This window comes from Carcharodon carcharias, chromosome 8 (assembly GCF_017639515.1).
Source record: "Carcharodon carcharias isolate sCarCar2 chromosome 8, sCarCar2.pri, whole genome shotgun sequence".
NCBI lineage: Eukaryota > Metazoa > Chordata > Chondrichthyes > Lamniformes > Lamnidae > Carcharodon > Carcharodon carcharias.
Genome location: NC_054474.1, coordinates 145726331 through 145750682, shown reverse-complemented (window position 1 = coordinate 145750682; position 24352 = coordinate 145726331). Strand labels below are relative to the sequence as shown.

Below are 24352 nucleotides of genomic sequence, written 5' to 3'. Positions count from 1 at the left end.
CTCTGGAGGAGGCTGAGATGAATCATTCACTCATCACTTCTGGCTGAAGATTGTTGCAAATACTTCTGCCTTGCCTTTTGCATTGATGTGCTGGGCTCCCCCATCATTGAGGATGGAGATATTTGCGGAGCCTCTTCCTCCAGTGAGTTGTTTAATTGTCCAGCACCATTCATGACTGAATGTGGCAGGACTGCAGAGCTTAGATCTGATCCGTTGGTTGTGGAATCGCTTAGCTCTGTCTATCATTTGCTGCTTATGCTGTTTGGCATGTAATTAGTCCTGTGTTATAGCTTCACCAGGTTGACATCTCATTTTTAGGTATGTCTGGTGCTGCTCCTGGCATCCCCTCCTGCACTCTTCATTGAACTAGGATTGATCGCCTGGCTTGATGGTCATGATAGAGTGTGGTATATGCCAGGTCATGAGGTTACAGATTGTGTTTGAGTACCATTCTGCTGCTGCTGATGACCCCTAGTCTTGAGTTGCTAGATCTGTTCGAAATCTATCCCATTTAACTCAGTGGTAGTGCCGCACAACATGATGGAGGGTATCCTCAATGTGAAGGCAGGACATCGTCTCCACAATGACTGTGCGATACTGTCATGGACAGATGCATCTGGGACAGGCAGGTTGATGAGGATGAGGTCAAGTATGTTTTTCCCTCTTGCTGGTTCCCTCACCACCTGCCGCAGACCCAGTCTAGCAGCTATGTCATTTAGGACTCAGCCAGCTCGGTCAGTAGTGGTGCTACTGAGCCACTCGTTGATGGACATTGAAGTCCCCCACCCAGAGTACATTCTGCACCCTTGCCACCCTCAGTGCTTCCTCCAAGTGATTTTCAACATGGAGGAGCACTTATTCATCAGCTGAGGGAGGGCGGTACATGGTAATCAGCAGGAGGTTTCCTTTCCCATGTTTGACCTGGTGCCATGAGACTTCCTGGAACAGGACATACCCAGGGATGGTGATGGTGGAGTCTGGGACATTATCTGTAAAGTATGATTCCATGAGGATGACTATGTCAGGCTGTTGCTTGACTAGTCTGTGAGACAGCTCTACCGATTTTGCACTTTCCCCCAGCTGTTAGTAAGGAGGATTTTGCAGGGTCGACAGGGCTGAGTTCGCCGTTGTTGTTTCCGGTGCCTGGATCGATGCCAGGTGGTCTGTCCGGTTTCATTCCTTTTTTGTGACGTTTGATATGTTGGAATGGCTTGCTAGACTATTTCAGAGGGCACTTAAGAGTCAACCACATTGCTGTGGGTCTGCAGTCACGTGTGGGCCAGACCAGGTAAGGATGACAGATTTCCTTCCCCAAAGGGGATAAGTGAACAAGATGGGTTTTTACAACAATCGACAATGGTTCCATGATTCCATGTTAATTCCAGATTTTTATTGAATTCAAACTCTGCCGTGGTGGGATTCGAATCCAGGTCCCCACAACGTTGGCCTGGGTCTCTGGATTATTAGTCTAGCGACAATACCACTATGCCCTTGCCTCCCCTATAACTTCACATTTACCTGCATTAAACTGCATCTGCCATGTGTTTGCCCACACACACAACTCGTCTAAATCGCCCTGAAGCCTCCTTGCACCCTCCTCACAACTCACAACCCCACCCAATTTTGTGTCATCCGCACACTGGAAATATTGCATTTAGTTTCTTCATCCAAGCCATTTATATATATTGTGAATAGCTGGGGCCCAAGCACTGACCCCTGCAGTACACCAATAGTCACTGCCTGCCATCTGGAAAAAGATCCATTTATTCCCACTCTCTGTTTCTGGTCTGTCAACCAATTCTCAATCCATGCCAGTATCTTACACTGATCCCATGCGCTTTAATTTTGCCCACTAGCCTCTTATATGGGGCCTTATCAAAAACCTTAAAATCCAAGTACACCAAGTACTCCCAGACATCCTCAAAAAACTCCAGTAGATTAGTTGGGCATGATTTTCCTTTCACAGAGGTGGAAATTTTGTAATTTGTGCACCTGGCCTGGGAATTAAAGTCTGGGCTTCCATTTGCCTTCCAGAACATAGGAACATAAGGAATAGGAACAGGAGTAGACCATTCAGCCCCTCGAGCCTGCTACACCATTCAGTAAGATCATGGCTGATCATCTTGTGTTTCGATTTCCACATTCCCATCTAACCCCAATAACCTTTGATTCCCTCGCCTAACAAGAATCTATCTACCTCTGCCTTAAAAATATTCAATGACCCCGCCTCCACCGCCTTCTGAGGCAGAGAGTTCCAAAGTCGCACAACCCTCTGAGAGAGAAAATTTCTCCTCATCTCTGTCCTAAAAGGGTGACCCCTAATTTTAAAACAGTGGACTCACCCACAAGAGGAAACAACCTTTCAACGTCCTCCTTGTCAAGGCCGTTCAGGATCTTGTACACTTCAATCAAATCATTCCTCACTCTTCTAAACTCCAATGGAAACAAGACCAGTCTGTCTAACCTTTCCTCATAAGACAACCCACTCATTCCAGGTATCAATCTAGTAAAACCTCCTCTGAACCGCCTCCAATGCATTTACATCCTTCCTTAAATAAGGAAACCAAAACTGCACACAGTATTTGAGGTGCGGTCTCACCAATGCCCTGTATAACTGAAGCATAACATCCTTACTTTTAGGTTCAACCCCACTCGTAATAAAGGATAGCATTCCATTAGCCCTCTTAATTACTTGCTGTACCTACATACTAACTTTTTGGGACTCATGTGCTAGAACACCTAGATCCTTCTGCACCTCAGAATTATGCAGCCATTCTCCATTTAAGTAATACTCTGCTTTTTTGTTCCTCCTGCAAAGTGAACAACTTCACGTTTTCTCACATTAAACTCCATTTGCCAGATCTTTGCACACTAACTCAATCTATTTATATCCATCTGCAACCTCCTCATGTCCTCTTCACAACATACTTTCCTACATATCTTTGTGTCATCTACAAATTTAGCTACCATGTCTTCACTCCCCTCATCTAAGTCATTGATGTAAATCGCAAAAGGTTGAGGCCCCAGTACAGACCCCTGTGGGACTCCACCTTTCTGCCAATCAGAAAAGGGTCCATTTATGCATACTCTCTGCTTTCTGCCAACCAGCCAATCTTCTATCTGTGCTAATATGTTACCCACTACACCTTGCGCTTTTATTTTCCTTAATAACTTTTGATGTGCCAGCTTATCAAATGCCTTCTGGAAATCTAAGTACAGTATTTCTACAAGCTCCCCTTTATCCACTGTACATGTTACTCCTTCAAAAAACTCCAGTAAATTGGTTAAACATGATTTTTCTTTCACAAAACCATGCTGACTCTTCCCAATTACCTTGAGCTCTTCTAAGTGCCCAGCTATAACCTCCTTGATGATTGATTCTAATAACTTCCCCACGACAGACAGCAAGCCAACTGGCCTACTTCCTGTTTTCTGACCCCCTCCCTTCTTGAATAGAAGGGTTATATTTGCTACTTTCCAATCTGATGGAACCTTTCCAGAATCTAGCGAATTTTGGAAAATTAACACCAGCGCATCGACTACCTCATTAGCCACCTCTTTTAAGACCCTAAGATGTAGTCCATCGGGACCTGGAAATTTGCCAGCCTGCAGCTCCATTAATTTGTTCAGTATTCTTTCCCTAGTGATTTCAATTTCACCAAGTTCCTCTCTCCCTTTCACCTCCTGATTTGCAGCTATTATTGGAATATTTTTTGTATCCTCTAAATTGAACACAGAAGCAAAATATTTGTTCATTTCTTCCGCCATTTCCTTATTATCTACTATTAACTCCCCATTGTCACTCTCTAGAGGACCAACACTCACTTAACTTACTCTTTTCCACTTTAAATACCTGTCGAAACTCTTGCTTTTCTGTTTTTACATTTCTAGCTAGCTTCTCATACTCCAATTTCTTTCTCCTGATTAACTGTTTAGTCATTCTCTGCCAGTCTTTATATTCTACCCAATCATCTGTCCTGCCACTCATCTTTGCGGAGTTGAATGCTTTTTCCTTAAGTTTGACGCTTTCCTTAACTTCTTTAGTTAACCATGGGTGGTGGGTCCTCCCCATCCCCTCATTTCCCTCCTCCCCCATCCCCCCATTCCCTCCTCCCCCCATTCTCCCCTCCCCCTCCCCCATTCCTCATTCCCCCTCCCCTCATTCCCTCCCCATCCCCCTCCCCTCATCCCCCCCACCCCCTCCCCTCATTCCCCCCTCCCCCTCCCCTCATTGCCCCCTGTCCCCTCATTCCCACTACCCTCATTCCCCCCTCCCCTCATTCCCCCCCTCCGCTCATTCCCCCTCCCTTCATTCCCCCCTCCGCTCCCCTCCCCTCATTCCCCCCCTCCCCCTCCCCTCAATGACCATAAAGGCAACTACAGAGGCATGAGGGAGGAGCTGGCCAGAATTGTCTGGGAGATGAGCCTAGCAGGAAAGACATTGGAACAGCAATGGCAGGAGTTTCTGGGAGTAATTTGGGAGACACAGCAAAAATTCATCCCTAGGAAGAAGAAGCATACTAAAGGGAGGATGAGGCAACCATGGCTGACAAGGGAAGTCATGGACAGCATAAAAGCTAAAGAGAAAGCATACAATGCGGTGAAGAGCTGTGGGATACTAGGGGATTGGGAAGCCTACAAAGACCAACAGAGGACAACCAAAAAAGAAATAAGGAGGGAGAAGATTAAATATGAAGGTAAACTAACCAGTAATATAAAAGAAGATTGCAAGAGTTTTTTTTAGATATATAAAGGGTAAGACAGAGGCAAAAGTGGAGAATGGGCTGCTGGAAAATGATGCTGAAGAAGTAGTAGTGGGGAACAAAGAAATGGCAGAGGAACTGAATAGGTACTTTGTGTCAGTCTTCACAGTGGAAGACACGAGTGACATCCCCAAAGTTCAAGACAGTCGGGGGCAGAGGTGAGTATGGTGGCCATTACCAAGGAGAAGGTGCTGGGAAAACTGAAAGGTCTGAAGGTGGATAAATCACCTGGACCAGATGGATTACACCCCAGAGTTCTGAAGGAGATAGCTGAAGAGATAGTGGAGATGTTAGTGGTGATCTTTCAGGAGTCACTGGAATCAGGGAGGGTCCCAGAGGACTGGAAAATCGCTAATGTAACCCCCCTGTTTAAGAAGGGAGTGAGGCAAAAGATGGGAAATTACAGGCCGATTAGCTTGACCTCGGCCGTTGGTAAGATTTTAGAGTCCATTATTAAGGATGAGATTTCAGAATACTTGGAAGTGCATGGTAAAATCGGGCAAAGTCAGCATGGTTTCATCAAAGGGAGGTCATGCCTGACAAATCTGTTAGAATTCTTTGAGGAGGTAATGAGTAGGTTAGACAAAGGAGAGCCAATGGATGTTATCTACTTGGACTTCCAGAAGGCCTTTGACAAGGTGCCGCACAGGAGGCTGCTCAGAAAGATAAGAGCCCATGGCGTTAGAGGCAAGGTACTAGCATGGATAGAAGATTGGCTGTCTGGCAGGAGGCAGAGAGTGGGGATAAGGGGGTCCTTCTCAGGATGGCGGCCAGTGACTAGTGGAGTTCCGCAGGGGTCAGTGTTGGGACCACAACTTTTCACTTTATACATTAATGATCTACTTAAAGGAACTGAGGGCATCCTGGCTAAGTTTGCAGATGATACAAAGACAGGTGGAGGGACAGGTAGTATTGAGGAGGCGGGGAGGCTGCAGAAGGATTTGGACAGGTTAGGAGAATGGGCAAAGAAGTGGTAGATGGAATACAACGTGGGGAAGTGTGAGGTCATGCACTTTGGTAGGAAGAATAGAAGCATAGACTATTTTCTAAATGGGAGAGAATTCAGAAATCTGGAGTGCAAAGGGACTTGGGAGTCCTAGTCCAGGATTCTCTTAAAGTTAACTTGCAGGTTGAGTCGGTAATTAGGAAGGCAAATGCAATGTTGGCACTTATTTCGAGAGGACTGGAATATAAAAGCAGGGATGTGCTGCTGAGGCTTTATAAGGCTCTGGTCAGACCACATTTAGAATATTGTGAGCAATTTTGGTCCCCATATCTCAGGATAGGTGTGCTGGCCCTGGAGAGGGTCCAGAGGAGGTTCATGAGAACGATCCCAGGAATGAAAAGCTTAACATATGAGGAACATTTGAGGATTCTGGGTCTATACCCGATTTAGTTTAGAGGGATGAGGGGGGATCTGATTGAAACTTACAGAATACTGAAAGGCCTGGATAGAGTGGACGTGGGGAAGATGTTTCCATTAGTAGGAGAGACTAGGACCCGAGGGCACAGCCTCAGAGTAAAGGGAAGACCTTTTAGAACAGAGATGAGGAGAAACTTCTTTAGCCAGAGAGTGGTGAATCTATGGAATTTATTGCCACAGAAGGCTGTGGAGGCCAGGTCATTGAGTGTATTTAAGACAGAGATAGATAGGTTCTTGATTGGTAAGGGGATCAAAGGTTATGGAGAGAAGGCGGGAGAATGGGGTTGAGAAACTTATCAGCCATGATTGAATGGTGGAGCAGACTCGATGGGCTGAATGGCCTAATTTCTGCTCCTATGTCTTATGGTCTCCCTTCCCCTCATTCCCCCTCCCCCCTCATTCAGCCCCTTATTCTCCACTCCCCCCTTACTCCCCCCTTCCCTCATCCCCCCTCACGCCCTCCCCTCACCCCAATCCCCCCTCCCCCACTAATCCCCCCCTCAATCCCCTCCCCTCCTCCTTTTCCCCATCTCTCTCTCCCTCCCTCCGGATTGATGTCACATCCTGTAGCTGCTCCCGGATTCCAGCTTCACACTCGGATCGGCTCCGGATTCTCCGCTCCCGGTGCGGCGGGGCTGAGATGCGGCAGCGCTCGGGAGTCTGAGCGGAGCGGGAATCGAGACCGGGAGCGGAGCGGGGCGGCGCGCAGGCGGCGGGATCGGGATCGGGATCGGGACCGGGACCGGGACTTGGAGCGGGATCGGGATCGGGACCGGGACCGGGATGGAGCCGGAGCCGGAGCGAGAGGGCAGAAGGGGCCGCGTCCGAATCATCAGCCTCGGGTTGTTGCTCCTCAGCATCCAACTGAGCCAGGTAAGGAGAGATAGAGAGAGGGAGTGAGAGATGGAGAGAGGGAGTGAGAGATGGAGAGAGGGAGTGAGAGATGAGAGTGAGAGATGGAGAGAGGGAGTGAGAGATGGAGAGAGGGAGTGAGAGATGGAGAGAGGGAGTGAGAGATGGAGAGAGGGAGTGAGAGATGGAGAGAGGGAGTGAGAGATGGAGAGAGGGAGTGAGAGATGGAGAGAGGGAGTGAGAGATGGAGAGAGGGAGTGAGAGATAGAGAGAGGGAGTGAGAGATGAGAGTGAGAGATGGAGAGAGGGAGTGAGAGATGGAGAGAGGGAGTGAGAGATGGAGAAAGGGAGTGAGAGAGGGAGTGAGAGATGGAGAAAGGGAGTGAGAGATGAGAGTGAGAGATGGAGAGAGGGAGTGAGAGATGAGAGTGAGAGATGGAGAGAGGGAGTGAGAGATGGAGAAAGGGAGTGAGAGATGGGAGTGAGAGATGGGGAGAGAGGGGGTGAGAGATGAGAGTGAGAGATGGAGAGAGGGGGTGAGAGATGAGAGTGAGAGATGGAGAGAGGGAGTGAGAGATGGGAGTGAGAGATGGGGAGAGTGGGGGTGAGAGATGAGAGTGAGAGATGGAGAGAGGGGGTGAGAGATGAGAGTGAGAGATGGAGAGAGGGAGTGAGAGATGGGAGAGAGGGAGTGAGAGATGGGAGTGAGAGATGGAGAGAGGGAGTGAGAGATGAGAGTGAGAGATGGAGAGAGGGAGTGAGAGATGGAGAGAGGGAGTGAGAGATGGGAGTGAGAGATGGAGAGAGGGAGTGAGAGATGGGAGTGAGAGATGGGGTGAGGGAGTGAGAGAGGGGGTGAGAGATGGGGAGAGAGAGATGGGGTGAGGGAGTGAGAGATTGAGGGAGGGAGGTGGGGGGAGAGAGGGGTTAGACAGAGGAGAGGGAGGGGGAGAGAAAGGGAGGGGGAGAGAAAGAGGGGGAAGGAGGTGGGGGGAGAAAGGGGGAGGGAGGGAAGGGATGGGGGAGAGAGAGAGGGGAGGGAGGGGTTGGAGAGGGTGAGGTGGGGGGAGAGAGAGGGGGAGGGAGGGGAGAGAGAGCTGGGAGGGAGGGGAGAGAGAGAGGGGTGGAGAGAGAGAGGGGGTGGAGAGTGGGAGGGGGAGAGAGAGAGAGAGAGGGTGGGGGGAGGGAGGGGGAGAGGGAGAGAGGGGGAGGGAGGGGGAGCGAAAGTGAGGGGAGAGAGTAAGGGGGAGGGAGAGAGTAAGGGGGAGGGAGAGAGTAAGGGGGAGGGAGAGAGTAAGGGGGAGGGAGAGAGTAAGGGGGAGGGAGAGAGTGAGGGGGAGGGAGAGAAAGAGAGGGGAGGGGGAGGGATGGGGAGAGAGGGAGGGGGCAGGGAGGGGGTAGAAGGGGAGAGAGAGATGGAGGGGGGTTGAGAGAGAACGGGAGGGGGTAGAAAGGGGGGAGAGAGAGAGCTGGGGAGGGAAGGGAGAGAGAGCAGGGGATGGATGGGGGAGGGAGGGGGGTGGAGAGAGAGACAGGGGGAAAGGAAGTGGGGAGGGATGGAGAGGGGTAGAGAGAGAGGGGGGGGAAGGGAGGGGGAGAGAAGGGAGGGGGAGGGGGGAGAGAGAAGGGAGAGAGAGGGGGAAGGGGGCGAGAGAGAGGAAGGGAGAGAGGGGGGAGAGAGAGAGGGGGAGCGAGAGAGAGAGGGGGGGAGCGAAAGAGAGAAAGGAGGAGAGAGAGAGAGAGGAAGGGAGAGTGAGCGAGAGAGAGGGGGCGGAGAGTGTGAGAGCGAGGGGGGAGAGTGTGATAGTGAGGGGTGAGAGAGAGGGGGAGAGGAGTGAGAGAGAGCAGGGAGAGTGTTAGAGCGAGGGGGGAGAGTGTGCGAGGAAGGGGGGAGAGTGTGAGTGTGGGGGGGGAGAGAGTGAAAGCGAAGGGGGGAGAGAGAGGAGTGAGAGCGAGGGGGGTGTGTGAGTGGGCGAGGGGGGAGAGTGAGAGGAGTGAGAGAGAGGGGGGTGTGTGAGTGGGCGAGGGGGGAGAGTGAGAGCGAGGGGGGAGAGTGAGAGGAGTGAGAGAGAGGGGGGTATGTGAGTGGGCGAGGGGGGCGAGGGGGGAGAGTGTGAGAGCGAGGGGGGAGTGTGAGAGAGGGGGGGAGAGTGTGAGAGAGGGGGAAGAGTATGAGAGAGCAAGGGGGGAGAGTGAGAGCGAGGGGGGAGAGTGAGAGGAGTGAGCGAGGGGGAGAGAGAGAGAGGGGGGTGTGTGAGTGGGCGAGGGGGGAGAGTGAGAGCGAGGTGAGAGGAGTGAGAGCGAGGGGGGAGAGTGTGAGAGCGAGGGGGGAGAGTGTGAGAGCGAGGGGGGAGAGTGTGAGAGCGAGGGGGGAGAGTGTGAGAGGGGGGGAGAGTGTGAGAGGGGGGGAGAGTGTGAGGAGGGGGGGAGAGTGTGAGGAGGGGGGGAGAGTGTGGGGGGGGGGAGAGTGTGAGAGAGGGGGGGAGAGTGTGAGAGACGGGGGGAGAGTGTGAGGGGGGGGAGAGTGTGAGAGAGGGGGGGAGAGTGTGAGAGAGGGGGGGAGAGTGTGAAAGCGAGAGAGTGTGAGAGCGAGGGGGGGAAGAGCGTGAGAGCGAGGGGGAGAGCGTGAGAGAGAGGGGGGAGAGTATGAGAGAGCGAGGGGGGATAGTGAGAGCGAGGGGGAGAGCGTGAGAGCGAGGGGGGAGAGCGTGAGAGTGAGGGGGAGGGCGTGAGAGTGAGGGGGGAGGTGTGAGAGTGAGGGGGGAGAGTGAGAGAGAGGGGGGTGTGTGAGAGAGGTGGGTGTTTGAGAGAGCGAGGGGGGAGAGTGAGAGCGAAGTGAGAGGAGTGAGAGCGAGGGGGAGAGTGTGAGAGTGTGGGGGAAGAGTGTGAGAGTGAGGGGGGAGAGTGTGAGAGTGAGGGGGGAGAGTGAGAGTGAGCTGAGAGGAGTGAGGGTGAGAGGGGAGAGAGTGAGGGGGAGAGTGTGAGAGTGAGGGGGAAGAGTGTGAGAGTGAGGGGGAAGAGTGTGAGAGCGAGGGGGGAGAGTGTGAGAGGGGGGGAGAGTGTGAGGGGGGGGAGAGTGTGAGGAGGGGGGGAGAGTGTGAGGAGGGGGGGAGAGTGTGGGGGGGGGGAGAGTGTGAGAGAGGGGGGGAGAGTGTGAGAGACGGGGGGAGAGTGTGAGGGGGGGGAGGTGTGAGAGTGAGGGGGGAGAGTGAGAGAGAGGGGGGTGTGTGAGAGAGGTGGGTGTTTGAGAGAGCGAGGGGGGAGAGTGAGAGCGAAGTGAGAGGAGTGAGAGCGAGGGGGAGAGTGTGAGAGTGTGGGGGAAGAGTGTGAGAGTGTGGGGGGAGAGTGTGAGAGTGAGGGGGGAGAGTGAGAGTGAGCTGAGAGGAGTGAGGGTGAGAGGGGAGAGAGTGAGGGGGAGAGTGTGAGAGTGAGGGGGAAGAGTGTGAGAGTGAGGGGGAAGAGTGTGAGAGTGAGGGGGAAGAGTGTGAGAGTGAGGGGGAAGAGTGTGAGTGAGGGGGAGAGTGTGAGAGAGGGGGGAAGAGTGTGAGAGAGGGGGGAAGAGTGTGAGAGAGGGGGGAAGAGTGTGAGAGTGAGGGGGAAGAGTGTGAGTGTGAGGGGGAAGAGTGTGAGTGTGAGGGGGAAGAGTGTGAGTGTGAGGGGGAAGAGTGTGAGTGTGAGGGGGAAGAGTGTGAGAGTGAGGGGGAAGAGTGTGAGAGTGAGGGGGAAGAGTGTGAGAGTGAGGGGGAAGAGTGTGAGAGTGAGGGGGAAGAGTGTGAGAGTGAGGGGGAAGAGTGTGAGAGTGAGGGGGAAGAGTGTGAGAGTGAGGGGGAAGAGTGTGAGAGTGAGGGGGAGAGTGTGAGAGAGGGGGGAGAGTGAAGGAGAGGTGGCGAGAGGGTGAGAGAGAGAAAAATGGGGAGAGGGTGAGAGGGTGAGAGGGAGAGAGATGGAGAGAGGGAGAGAGAGGGAGAGAGAGGGTGAGAGATGGTGAGAGGGTGTGAGAGGGAGAGAGATGGGGGAGAGATGGGCGTGGGGGAGACGGGGACTGGGAGAGACGGGTCTGGGAGAGACGGGGAGAGGGAGAGATGGGGAGAGGGGGAGACGGGGAGAGGGGGTGAGAGATGGGGAATTATGGGGAGAGGGTGAGAGCGAGTGGAGGGAGAGAGAGATCAGGAGAGGGGACTATAAGTCAGGAACATTCGGCCCATGGAGTCTGCTGCACCAGAGAGAGCGTGGGGGAAGAGAGAGAGCACGGGTGAAGAGAGAGAGCACGGGTGAAGAGAGAGAGCACGTGGGGAAGAGAGAGAGCACGTGGGGAAGAGAGAGAGCACGTGGGGAAGAGAGAGAGCACGTGGGGAAGAGAGAGTGCGCGTGGGGAAGACAGACAGAGCACGGGGGAAGAGAGAGAGAAAGCACAGGGAAGACAGAGAGTGTGGGGGAAGAGAGAGAGTGCGCGGGGGAAGAGAGAAAGAGCACGGGGAAGAGAGAGAGAACACGGGGGAAGAGAGGGAGAGCGTGGGGGAAGAGAGAGAGCACGGGTGAAGAGAGAGAGCACGTGGGGAAGAGAGAGAGCGCGTGGGGAAGACAGACAGAGCACGGGGGAAGAGAGAGAGAGAGCATGGGGAAGAGAGAGTGTGTGGGGGAAGAGAGAGAGAGCGTGGGGGAAGAGAGAGAGAGCGTGGGGGAAGAGAGAGAGAGAGCGTGGGAAGAGAGAGAGAGCGTGGGAAGAGAGAGAGAGCGTGGGAAGAGAGAGAGAGCGTGGGAAGAGAGAGAGCGCGGGGGAAGAGAGAGAGCGGGGGAAGAGAGAGAGAGCGCGGGGGAAGAGAGAGAGAGCGCGGGGGAAGAGAGAGAGAGCGCGGGGGAAGAGAGAGAGCGCGGGGGAAGAGAGAGAGCACGGGGGAAGAGAGAGAGCGCGGGGGAGGAGAGAGAGAGAGAGCCCGGGGGAAGAGAGAGAGAGCATGGGGGAAGAGAGAGAGAGAGAGCCCGGGGGAAGAGAGAGAGAGAGCGCACGGGGAGAAGAGAGAGAGAGAGAGCGCACGGGGAGAAGAGAGAGAGAGAGCGCACGGGGAGGAGAGAGAGAGAGAGCGCGCAGGGGAAGAGAGAGAGAGCGCGCGGGGGAAGAGAGAGAGAGAGCGCGCGGGGAAGAGAGAGACCATGCAAGTGAAGAGAGAGAGCGCGCAGGTGAAGCGGGAGAGCAAGCGTGGGAGGAGAGAGAGTGCAGGAGAAATGGGTGAGACAGCGCTGGGAAGAGAGAGAGAGCGCTGGGAAGAGAGAGAGAGCATTGGGAAGAGAGAGAGAGCGCTGGGAAGAGAGAGAGAGCGCTGGGAAGAGAGAGAGAGCGCTGGGAAGAGAGAGAGAGCGCTGGGAAGAGAGAGAGAGCGAGCGTGGGGGAAGAGAGAGAGAGAGCGTAAGGGAAGAGAGAGAGAGAGCGTGGGAAGAGAGAGAGAGAGAGCGTGGGAAGAGAGAGAGAGAGAGCGTGGGAAGAGAGAGAGAGAGAGCGTGGGAAGAGAGAGAGAGAGAGCGTGGGAAGAGAGAGAGAGAGAGCGTGGGGGAAGAGAGAGAGAGCGTGGGGGAAGAGAGAGAGAGCGTGGGGGAAGAGAGAGAGCGCACGGAGGAGGAGAGAGAGAACACGGGGGAGGAGAGAGAGCGCTCAGGGAACAGAGAGTGAGAGCACGGGGAAGAGAGAGAGCGCGGGGAAGAGAGAGAGCGCGGGGAAGAGAAAGAGGGTGCAGAGGAAGAGAGAGAGCATGGGTGAAGAGAGAGAGCGTGGGTGGAGAGAGAGAGAGAGGGAGCGTGGGGGAAGAGAGAGAGAGAGCATGGGAGAAGAGAGAGAGAGCATGGGAGAAGAGAGAGAGAGCATGGGAGAAGAGAGAGAGAGCGCACAGGTAAGAGAGAGCTAGCGCGGTGAAGAGAGAGAGAGCGAGCGGGGGAAGAGAGAGAGAGCGAGCGGGGGAAAAGAGAGAGAGCGAGCGGGGGAAGAGAGAGAGTGCACGGGGAAGAGAGAGAGAGCGTGTGGGGGAAGAGAAAGAGAGAGCGGGGAAGAGGGAGAGAGAGCGAGCACGTGGGGAAGAGAGAGAGAGAGCCCGGGGGAAGAGGGAGAGAGCGCACGGGGAAGAGAGAGAGCGCGGGGGAAGAAAGAGAGAGTGCGGGGAAGAGAGAGAGAGAGCGCGTGGGGGAAGAGAGAGAGAGCGCACAGGGAGGAGAGAGACGGCGGGGGATGAGAGAGGACGTGGGGAAGAGAGAGAGCACGGGGGAAGAGAGAGAGAGAGCGTGGGGAAGAGAGAGAGCGAGCAGGGGAAGAGAGAGCGAGCAGGGGAAGAGAGAGCGAGCGGGGGAAGAGAGAGAGAGCGTGGGGGAAGAGAGAGAGTGCGCGGGGAAGAGAAAGAGAGCGGGGAAGAGAGAGCGCAGGGGCTGAGAGAGAGAGAGAGTGCGGAGATGAGAGAGAGAGTGTGCGGGGAAGAGAGAGAGAGCGCGTGGGGGAAGAGACAGAGAGCGCGTTGGGGAAGAGAGAGAGAGAGCGTGGGGGAAGAGAGAGAGAGAGCGTGGGGGAAGAGAGAGAGAGAGCGTGGGGGAAGAGAGAGAGAGAGCGTGGGGGAAGAGAGAGAGAGAGCGTGGGGGAAGAGAGAGAGAGCGCGGGGGAAGAGAGAGGAGAGCGCGGGGGAAGAGAGAGAGAGAACACGAGGGAAGAGAGAGAGTGAGCGCGGGGAAGAGAGAGAGCGCGCGGGGAAAGAGAGAGAGAGAGCGCGGGGGAAGAGAGAGAGAGAGCGCGCTGGGGGAAGAGAGAGAGAGTGCGGGGAAGAGAGAGAGAGTGCACAGGGAGGAGAGAGCGCAGGGGATGAGAGAGAGAGCGCGGAGATGAGAGAGAGAGTGTGTGGGGAAGAGAGAGAGAGAGTGTGTGGGGAAGAGAGAGAGAGAGCGCGTGGGGGAAGAGAGAGAGAGCGCGTTGGGGAAGAGAGAGAGAGAGCGTGGGGGAAGAGAGAGAGAGAGCGCGGGGGAAGAGAGAGAGAGCACGTGGGGAAAGAGAGAGAGAGAGAGCACATGGGGGAAGAGAGAGAGAGAGAGCACGTGGGGGAAGAGAGAGAGAGAGTGCGGGGGAAGAGAGAGAGAGAGTGCGGGGGAAGAGAGAGAGAGAGTGCGGGGGAAGAGAGAGAGAGTGCGGGGGAAGAGAGAGAGAGCGCACGAGGGAAGAGAGAGAGAGAGTGCGGGGGAAGAGAGAGAGAGCGTGCAGAGGTAGAGAGAGAGCATGCGAGTAAAGAGAGAGAGCACGCAGGTGAAGCGGGAGAACAAGCGTGGGAGGAGAGAGAGCGCAGGAGAAGTGAGAGAGAGAGCGCTGGGAAGTGAGAGAGAGAGCGCAGGGAAGAGAGAGAGAGCGCTGGGAAGAGAGAGAGAGCGCTGGGAAGAGAGAGAGAGCGCTGGGAAGAGAGAGAGAGCGCGCGGGGAAAGAGAGAGAGCGCGGGGGAAGAGAGAGAGAGAGCGCGCTGGGGGAAGAGAGAGAGAGAGCGCGCTGGGGGAAGAGAGAAAGAGTGCGGGGAAGAGAGAGAGAGTGCACAGGGAGGAGAGAGAGCGCAGGGGATGAGAGAGAGAGCGCGGAGATGAGAGAGAGAGTGTGTGGGGAAGAGAGAGAGAGAGCGCGTGGGGGAAGAGAGAGAGAGCGCGTTGGGGAAGAGAGAGAGAGAGCGCGGGGGAAGAGAGAGGAGAGCGCGGGGGAAGAGAGAGAGAGAGCGGGAGAAGAGAGAGAGAGAGCGGGAGGGAAGAGAGAGTGAGCGCGGGGGAAGAGAGAGAGAGCACGTGGGGAAAGAGAGAGAGAGAGCGCGCGGGGGAAGAGAGACAGAGAGCGCTGGGGAAGAGAGAGAGAGAGCACGCGGGGAAGAGAGAGAGAGAGAGCACGCGGGGGAAGAGAGAGAGAGAGCACGCGGGGGAAGAGAGAGAGAGAGTGCGGGGGAAGAGAGAGAGAGTGCGGGGGAAGAGAGAGAGAGTGCGGGGGAAGAGAGAGAGAGCACGTGGGGAAAGAGCGAGAGAGAGCGCATGGGGGAAGAGAGAGAGAGAGAGTGTGGGGGAAGAGAGAGAGAGAGTGCGGGGGTAGAGAGAGAGCATGTGTGTGAAGAGAGAGAGCACGCAGGTGAAGCGGGAGAGCAAGCGTGGGAGGAGAGAGAGCGCAGGAGAAGTGAGAGAGAGAGAGCACTGGGAAGAGAGAGAGAGAGCGCTGGGAAGAGAGAGAGAGCGAGCGTGGGGGAAGAGAGAGCGAGCGTGGGGGAAGAGAGAGCGAGCGTGGGGGAAGAGAGAGAGCGAGCGTGGGGGAAGAGAGAGAGAGAGCGTGGGGGTAGAGAGAGAGAGAGCTTGGGGGAAGAGAGAGAGAGAGAGCGTGGGGGAAGAGAGAGAGAGCATGGGGGAAGAGAGAGAGAGAGCATGGGGGAAGAGAGAGAGAGAGCATGGGGGGAGAGAGAGAGAGCGTGGGGGAAGAGAGAGCGAGCGTGGGGGAAGAGAGAGAGCGAGCGTGGGGGAAGAGAGAGAGCGAGCGTGGGGGAAGAGAGAGCGCGAGCGTGGGGGAAGAGAGAGAGAGCGTGGGGGAAGAGAGAGAGAGAGCATGGGGGAAGAGAGAGAGAGAGAGCGTGGGGGAAGAGAGAGAGAGAGCATGGGGGAAGAGAGAGAGAGAGCATGGGGGAAGAGAGAGAGAGAGCGTGGGGGAAGAGAGAGCGAGCGTTGGGGAAGAGAGAGAGCGAGCGTGGGGGAAGAGAGAGAGCGAGCGTGGGGGAAGAGAGAGAGCGAGCGTGGGGGAAGAGAGAGAGCGAGCGTGGGGGAAGAGAGAGAGAGAGCGTGGGGGAAGAGAGAGAGAGAGCGTGGGGGAAGAGAGAGAGAGAGCGTGGGGGAAGAGAGAGAGAGAGCGTGGGGGAAGAGAGAGAGAGAGCATGGGGGAAGAGAGAGAGAGAGAGCGTGGGGGAAGAGAGAGAGAGAGAGAGAGAGAGAGCGCGGGGGAAGAGAGAGAGAGAGCATGGGGGAAGAGAGAGAGAGAGCGTGGGGGAAGAGAGAGCGAGCGTTGGGGAAGAGAGAGAGCGAGCGTGGGGGAAGAGAGAGAGCGAGCGTGGGGGAAGAGAGAGAGAGAGAGCGTGGGGGAAGAGAAAGAGAGAGAGCGTGGGGGAAGAGAAAGAGAGAGAGTGTGGGGGAAGAGAGAGAGAGAGCGTGGGGGAAGAGAGAGAGAGCGTGGGGGAAGAGAGAGAGAGCGAGCGTGGGGGAAGATAGAGAGCGAGCGTGGGGGAAAAGAGAGAGAGCGTGGGGGAAGAGAGAGAGAGCGTGGGGGAAGAGAGAGAGAGCGTGGGGGAAGAGAGAGAGAGAGCGTGGGGGAAGAGAGAGAGAGAGCGTGGGAAGAGAGAGAGAGAGCGTGGGGGAAGAGAGAGAGAGAGCGTGGGGGAAGAGAGAGAGAGAGCGTGGGGGAAGAGAGAGAGAGCGTGGGGGAAGAGAGAGAGAGCGTGGGGGAAGAGAGAGAGAGTGGACATGGGGAGAGAGAGAGCGCGCGGGGGAAGAGAGAAAGCGTGCGGGGGAAGAGAGAAACGCAGGGAAGAGAGAGAGATCGCGGGGAAGAGAGAGAGATCGCGGGGAAGAGAGAGAGAGCGCGGGGAAGAGAGAGAGAGCGTTGGGGAAGAGAGAGAGAGCGCGGGGAAGAGAGAGAGAGCGCGGGGAAGAGAGAGAGAGCGCGGGGAAGAGAGAGAGAGCGCGGGGAAGAGAGAGAGAGCTCGGGGAAGAGAAAGAGAACGCGGGGAAGAGAAAGAGAGCGCGGGGAAGAGAAAGAGAGTGCGGGGAAGAGAGAGAGCGCAGGGAAGAGAGACCACGGGGGAAGAGAGAGAGTGCGGGGGACGAGAGAGAGCATGCCGGTGAAGAGAGAGAGCAAGCGTGGGGGGAGAGAGAAAGAGCAAGCGTGGGGGAGAGAGTGCACAGGAGAAGTGAGAGAGAAAGCGCTGGGGAGAGAGAGAGAGAGCATGGGGGAAGTGAGAGGAGAGCACTGGGAAGAGAGAGAGAGCACGGGGGAAGAGAGAGAGAGCACGGGGGAAGAGAGAGAGAACATGGGGGAAGAGAGAGAGTGCAGGGGAAGAGAGAGAGAAAGGGCATGCGTGCGGGGGAAGAGAGAGTGAGCGCAGGAGTAGAGAGAAAGAGTGAGTATGGGGGAACAGACAGAGAGAGCGCGTGGGGGAAGAGAGAGAGTGCGCACGCAGGGGAAGAGAGAGCAAGCATGGGGGAACAGAGAGAGAGAGCACGCGGGGGAAGAGAGAGAGTGAGTGCAGGTGTAGAGAGAGAGAGCGAGTGTGGGGGAACAGAGAGAGAGCATGGGGGAACAGAGAGAGAGAGAGCGCGTGGGGAAGAGAGAGAGAGAGCGAGTGTGCTGGGGAAGAGAGACCGAGCGAGCGCGGGGAGAGAGTGAGAGAGAGTGAGCACAGGGGAAGAGAGAGAGAGAGCGTGGCGGAAGAGAGAGGGGGAGAGATAGAGGGTAGAGAGAGAAATAGGGGCGTGAGATTGTGAGAAAGAGTGTGTGAGAGAGAGAGGGAGATGGGGAGACAGACAGAGGGAGGGAGAGAGTGAGGGTGTGAGAGTGAGAGAGCAACAGAGAGATGTGAAGAGAGGGAGAGGGGAGAGAGGTGGAGGTGCTGGGGAGAGAGGGTGAGAGGGAGGGGATAAAGAGAGAGGGGGAGGGGGGAGAGTGGGAGAGAGAGGAGTAGAGGGGGGAGCGAGAGAAGTTGGGGGGGAGAGAAAGATGGAAAGGGAGGGCTGAGAGAGTGTGTGAGAGAGGGGAGAGAGCATGAGAGAGGGGAGAGAGCATGAGAGAGGGGGTGAGAGTGTGAGAGAGAGGGTGGAGAGTGTGAGAGAGAGGGTGGAGAGCGTGAGAGAGAGGGTGGAGAGCGTGAGAGAGGGTGGAGAGCGTGAGAGAGGGTGGAGAGCGTGAGAGAGGGTGGAGAGCGTGAGAGAGAGGGTGGAGAGCGTGAGAGAGAGGGTGGAGAGCGTGAGAGAGAGGGTGGAGAGCGTGAGAGAGAGGGTGGAGAGCGTGAGAGGGTGGAGAGCGTGAGAGAGAGGGTGGAGAGCGTGAGAGAGAGGGTGGAGAGCGTGAGAGAGAGGGTGGAGAGCGTGAGAGAGAGGGAAGAGAGCGTGAGAGAGAGGGAAGAGAGCGTGAGAGAGAGGGAAGAGAGCGTGAGAGAGAGGGAAGAGAGCGTGAGAGAGAGGGAGGAGAGCGTGAGAGAGAGGGGAGAGCGCGTGAGAGAGGGGGGAGAGCGCGTGAGAGAGGGAAGAGAGCGTGAGAGAGAGGGAGGAGAGCGTGAGAGAGAGGGGGGAGAGCGCGTGAGAGAGGGGGAGAGCGAGTGAGAGAGGGGAGAGAGCGCGTGAGAGAGGCGGGAGAGTATGTGAGAGATGGGGAGAGTGTGAGAGAGAGGGGGAGAGCTTGTGAGAGAGGGGGGAGAGTGTGAGAGCAAGGAGGGAGAGCATGAGAGAGGGGGGGGAGAGTGTGAGAGAGAGAGGTGGTTGAGCAAGAGAGAGGTGGGAGAGCGAGAGAGAGGTGGGAGAGTGAGAGAGAGAGAGCGGGGGTAAATAGAGAGAGAACAGGGATAGAGAGAGAGAGAGAAGGGGGATAGAGAGAGAGAGAAAGCGGGAGGGCTAGAGAGAGTGGGGGATACGAGAGAGTGTGGGGGAAGAGTGAGACGGAGAGAGAGACCGTGGGGATAGCAAGAAGAGGGAGAGAGAATGGAGGATAAGGGAGAGCAGGGCAGATAGAGAGAGAGAAAGCGGGGGGATAGAGAGAGAGAGAGCGCGGGGGGGATAGAGAGAGAGAGAGTGGGGGGAGGTGCTGCGAGACCGTGGGGGAAGAGAGAGAGAGAGACCAGGGGCGATAGCAAGAGAGAGTAGAGGATAAGAGAGAGAGAGCAGGGGTTAAGAGAGAGAGAGCAGGGGCGGATAGGGAGAGAGAGAGAGCAGGGGGAATAGAGAGAGAGAGCAGAGTGGATTGAGAGAGAGCGCGGGCGGTAGAGGGAGAGAGAGTGGGGGGTATAGAGAGAGAGAGAGAGCAGGGAGGATAGAGAGAAAGAGAGCGGAGGGATAGAGAGCGGGGGTGGGGGATAGGGAGAGGGAGGGAGAGGGGAGAGTGAGAGAGGGAAGGGTGAGTGAGAGAGAAGGGGAGAGTGAGATGGAGAGTGAACGAGAGGAGGGGAGAGGGGTTAGTGAGGGGGAGAGGGGGAGAGAGTGTGAGAGAGGAGGAAGAGAGAAATAGGGGGAGAGAGAGAGGCAGAGGGAGAGAATGGCGAGATGGGGGTGGTCGGGGGTGTGAGCGGGGTTGGGGTGAGAGAGTGGGAGAGAGGAAGGAGGGACTAGGAGAGGGAGAGAGAGGTGGTGCAGAGAAAAAGAGGTGGGGGGGAGAGAGAGAAAGGCAGGTAAAAGAGAGGGGGAAGAGAAAGGGAGAGTGTGCCAGAGAGATTGGGAGAGGGAGTGGTTAGTGAAACTGAGTGGGGGGAGAAAGGAAAGAGAGAGAGTGAGAGAGGGGGAGGAGAGAGAGAGCGCAGAGGGAAGAGAGTGTGGCGGAGGGATAGAGAGAGGGGGTGAGAGAGATGGTTGAGGAAGCGGGGGGGGGGTAGAAACAGCCAGAGTGGGCGGGAGAGAGAGGAGAGAGTGGGAGAGAGAGATTGGGGGGAGGGAAAGAGAGATAGAGATACCAGGAGAGAGAGAGGGGGAGAGAGATAGGTGGAGAGAAGGAGAGAGATGGAGGGAGGGAGTGAGAGGGGTGGGGGAGCGTGTAGGGGAGGTAGAGATGGGGGGAGCGATAGATGGGGGGAAGGGGCCAGATGGAGATACATGGGGAAGAGAGAGAGAGATACACGGGGGAAGAGAGAGAGATACACGGGGGAAGAGAGAGAGATACACGGGGGAAGAGAGAGAGATACATGGGGGGGGGGAGAGAGGGATAGAGATACACGGTGGGGAGAGAGAGAGAGATATAGACATACACTGGGTTGGGAAAGAGAGATAGAGATACATGGGGAAGAGGGATAGTGAGAGAGAGAGAGTGGGTGGGAGAGAGAGAGAGTGGGTGGGGAAGGGAGAGAGAGAAGTGGGGAAGGGAGAGAGAGAGAGTGGATGGGAGAGAGAGAGAGAGTGGCTGGGAGAAAGAGAGAGTGGGTGGGAGAGAGAGAGAGTGGGTGGGAGAGAGAGAGAGTGGGTGGGAGAGAAAGAGAGTGGGTGGGAGAGAGAGAGAGTGGGTGGGAGAGAGAGAGAGTGGGTGGGAGAGAGAGAGAGTGGGTGAGAGAGAGAGAGTGGGTGAGAGAGAGAGAGTGGGTGAGAGAGAGAGAGTGGGTGAGAGAGAGAGAGTGGGTGGGAGAGAGAGAGTGTGTGGGAGAGAGAGAGTGTGTGGGAGAGAGAGAGAGAGTGTGTGGGAGAGAGAGAGAGAGTGTGTGGGAGAGAGAGAGAGAGTGTGTGGGAGAGAGAGAGAGAGTGTGTGGGAGAGAGAGAGAGTGGGTGAGAGAGAGTGGGTGGGAGAGAGAGAGAGAGTGGGTGGGAAAGAGAGAGAGAGAGTGGGTGGGAAAGAGAGAGAGAGAGAGTGGGTGGGAGAGAGAGAGAGTGGGTGAGAGAGAGAGAGTGGGTGAGAGAGAGAGAGTGGGTGAGAGAGAGAGAGTGGGTGAGAGAGAGAGTGGGTGAGAGAGAGAGAGTGGGTGAGAGAGAGTGGGTGGGAGAGAGAGAGAGAGTGGGTGGGAAAGAGAGAGAGAGAGTGGGTGGGAGAGAGAGAGAGTGGATGGGAGAGAGAGAGAGTGGGTGGGAGAGAGAGAGAGTGGGTAGGAGAGAGAGAGTGGGTGGAAGAGAAAGAGAGAGAGTGGGTGGGAGAGAGAGAGAGAGAGTGGATGGGAGAGAGAGAGAGAGAGTGGATGGGAGAGAGAGAGAGAGAGAGTGGTAGGTAGAGAGAGAGAGAGAGAGTGGTAGGTAGAGAGAGAGAGAGAGAGTGGTAGGGAGAGAGAGAGAGAGAGAGTGGTAGGTAGAGAGAGAGAGAGAGAGTGGTAGGGAGAGAGAGAGAGAGAGAGTGGGTGGGAGAGAGAGAGAGTGGGTGGGAGAGAGAGAGAGAGAGTGGGTGGGAGAGAGAGAGAGAGTGGGTGGGAGAGAGAGAGAGAGAGAGAGTGGGTGGGAGAGAGAGAGAGAGAGAGAGTGGGTGGGAGAGAGAGAGAGAGAGAGTGGGTGGGAGAGAGAGAGAGAGAGTGGGTGGGAGAGAGAGAGAGTGCGTGGGAGAGAGAGAGAGTGGGTGGGAGAGAGAGAGAGAGTGGTTGGGAGAGATAGAGAGAGTGGTTGGGAGAGATAGAGAGAGTGGTTGGGAGAGATAGAGAGAGTGGTTGGGAGAGATAGAGAGAGTGGTTGGGAGAGATAGAGAGAGTGGTTGGGAGAGATAGAGAGAGTGGGTGGGGGTGGGGGAGAGAGAGTGGGTGGGGGTGGGGGAGAGAGAGTGGGTGGGGAGAGAAAGAGTGGGTGGGGGAGAGAGAGAAAAGGTGGGAGAGATAGAGAGAGTGGGTGGGAGAGGTAGGGAGAGAGTGGGTGGGAGAGAGAGAGTGGGTGGGAGAGAGAGAGTGGGTGGGAGAGAGAGAGTGGGTGGGGGAGAGAGAGAGAGATTGGGTGGGAGAGAGAGTGGGTAGGGGAGAGAGAGAGAGAGTGGGTAGGGGAGAGAGAGAGAGAGAGAGTGGGTGGGAGAGAGAGAGAGAGTGGGTGGGAGAGAGAGAGAGAGAGTGGTTGGGAGAGAGAGAGAGAGTGGGTGGGGGAGAGAGAGAGAGAGAGTGGTTGGGAGAGAGAGAGAGAGGGTGGGGGAGAGAGAGAGAGTGGGTGGGGGAGAGAGAGAGAGTGGGTGGGGGAGAGAGAGAGAGTGGGTGGAGAGAGAGAGGGTGGAGAGAGAGAGTGGGTGGGAGAGAGAGAGTGGGTGGGAGAGAGAGAGAGTGGGTGGGAGAGAGAGAGAGTGGGTGGGAGAGAGAGTGTGTGGGAGAGTGAGAGAGAGAGAGTGTGGGAGAGAGAGAGAGTGTGTGGGAGAGAGAGAGAGAGAGAGTGGGTGGGAGAGAGAGAGAGAGATTGTGGGAGAGAGAGAGAGAGAGTGGGTGGGAGAGAGAGAGAGTGGGTGGGAGAGAGAGAGAGAGTGGGTGGGAGAGAGAGAGAGAGTGGGTGGGAGAGAGAGAGAGAGTGGGTGGGAGAGAGAGAGAGAGTGGGTGGGAGAGAGAGAGAGAGAGAGTGGGTGGGAGAGAGAGAGAGAGAGTGGGTGGGAGAGAGAGAGAGAGAGTGGGTGGGAGAGAGAGACTGAGGGAGAGAGAGAGAGAGTGGGTGGGAGAGAGAGAGAGAGAGAGTATGTGGGAGGGAGAGAGAGAGAGTGGGTGGGAGAAAGAGAGCAGGTGGGAGAGGGAGAGCGGGTGGGAGAGAGATCGAGAGTGGGTGGGAGAGAGAGAGCGAGAGTGGGTGGGAGAGAGAGAGAGAGTGGGTGGGAGGAAGTGAGAGAGAGCGGGTGGGAGGGAGAGAGAGAGAGCGGGTGGGAAGGAGAGAGAGCGGGTGGGAGGGAGAGAGAGCGAGGGCGGGTGGGAGAGAGAGTGAGAGCGGGCGGGTGGGAGAGAGAGCGAGAGCAGGTGGGTGGGAGAGAGAGAGAGCGAGAGAGAGTGGATGGGAGAGAGGGTGCACAAGAGAGAGTGGGTGGGAGAGAGAGAGTGGGTGGGAGAGAGAGCGCGAGGGAGTGGGTGGGTGGGAGAGAGAGCGAGAGAGAGTGGGTGGGAGAGAGACAGTGGGTGGGAAAGAGAGTGAGAGAGGGTGGGAGAGAGGGAGAGCGAGAGAGTGGGAGAGTGGGGGGAAGAGAGGGCGTAGTGGGGGAGAGATTGGGGGATGAGAGTGATGGGGAGGGGGGAGATGATGGGGGGAAATGGGAGATAGAGGGAGGAGAGAGAGAGAGAGGATAGAGAGAGAAAGAGTGGGTGGGGGAGAGAGCGACAGCGGGTAGGAGGGAGAGAGAGCGAGAGCGGGTGGGAGGGAGAGAGAGAGCGCGGGTGGGAGGGAGAGAGAGAGAGCGGGTGGGAAGGAGAGAGAGCGGGTGGGAGGGAGAGAGAGAGCGGGTGGGAGGGAGAGAGAGCGAGGGCGGGTGGGAGAGAGAGCGAGAGCGAGGGCGGGTGGGAGAGAGAGCGAGAGCGGGTGGGTGGGAGAGAGAGCGAGAGAGAGTGGGTGAGAGAGAGCGAGAGAGAGTGGGTGGGAGAGAGAGAGAGTCGGTGGGAGAGAGAGAGAGAATGGGTGGGAGAGAGGGAGTGGGTGGGAGAGAGAGCGCGAGATGGAGTGGGTGGGTGGGAAAGAGAGAGCGAGAGAGAGTTGGTGGGAGAGAGTGGGTGGGAAAGAGAGTGAGAGAGGGTGAGAGAGAGGGAGAGAGCGAGAGAGAGTGGGAGAGTGGGGGGGAAGAGAGGGGGTAGTGGTGGAGAGATTGGGGGATGAGAGTGGTGGGGAGAGGGGAGAGGGGAGATGATGAGGGGAAATGGGAGATAGAGGGGGGAGAGTGATAGAGAGTGGGTGGGAGAGAGATCGAGAGCGGGTAGGAGGGAGAGAGCGAGAGCGGGTGGGAGGGAGAGAGAGAGCAAGAGTGGGTGGGTGGGAGAGAGTGCGAGAGCGGGTGGGTGGGAGAGAGAGAGTGAGAGGGAGTGGGTGGGTGCGAGAGAGAGAGCAAGAGAGAGTGGGTGGGAAAGAGAGAGTGAGAGAGGGTGGGAGAGAGAGCGAGAGAGTGGGAGGGTGTGGGGGGGGAAGAGACGGGGGTAGTGGGGGAGAGATTGGGGGAGAGAGAGTTGGGGGGAGAGGGGAGATGATGGGGTGGAGGGAAAATGGGAGATAAAGGGGGGAGAGAGAAAGAGAGAGAGGATAGATAGAGAGAGAGAGAGTGGGGAAGAGGGAGAGAGAGAGACGGAGGTTGGAGAGAGAGAGCAGAGGGGGGAGAGAGAGGAGAAACACGAAAGGGGGGAGAGAGAGTGAAGGGGAGAGAGGGAGATGGGGAGGGGAAGAGAGGGGGAAGGGAGAGAGGGGTTTGGAATAAGGAGAGATAGCGAGGTGGAAGAGGGAGAAAGAGGTAGAGGGCGCAGGAGGGAGGGTGCAGAGGAGGAAGGGAAAGAAATTGTGAGGGGGAGATGGTGGTCAGAGATGGGGAGGGGAAGAATGGGAGAGAGGGGGTTGGGAGGGAGGACAAGGGACGAGAGAGTTGGGAGGGAGTTGGAGAGAGAGGGAAGGAGGGGGAAAGGGCGTGTGGTGGGAAGGGAGAGTGAGAGTAGGGGGTGGGGGAGAAGGGAGTGGGCAGGAGAGGGGAGAGAGCGGGAGGAGG

At 56.5% G+C, this 24352-nt stretch overlaps 1 protein-coding gene across 1 annotated transcript in view; it reads left to right on the top strand.

The window, feature by feature from the left end:
- The first annotated feature begins 6935 nt into the window (after positions 1 to 6935).
- LOC121280752 (noelin-like) overlaps positions 6936 to 24352 on the top strand; it is a 78977-nt gene continuing 61560 nt past the window's right edge. Inside the window, exon 1 of the mRNA XM_041192913.1 lies at positions 6936 to 7059. Coding sequence (XP_041048847.1) covers positions 6970 to 7059 — 90 coding nt within the window. The 5' untranslated portion in view covers positions 6936 to 6969. The remainder of the gene's footprint in view (positions 7060 to 24352) is intronic.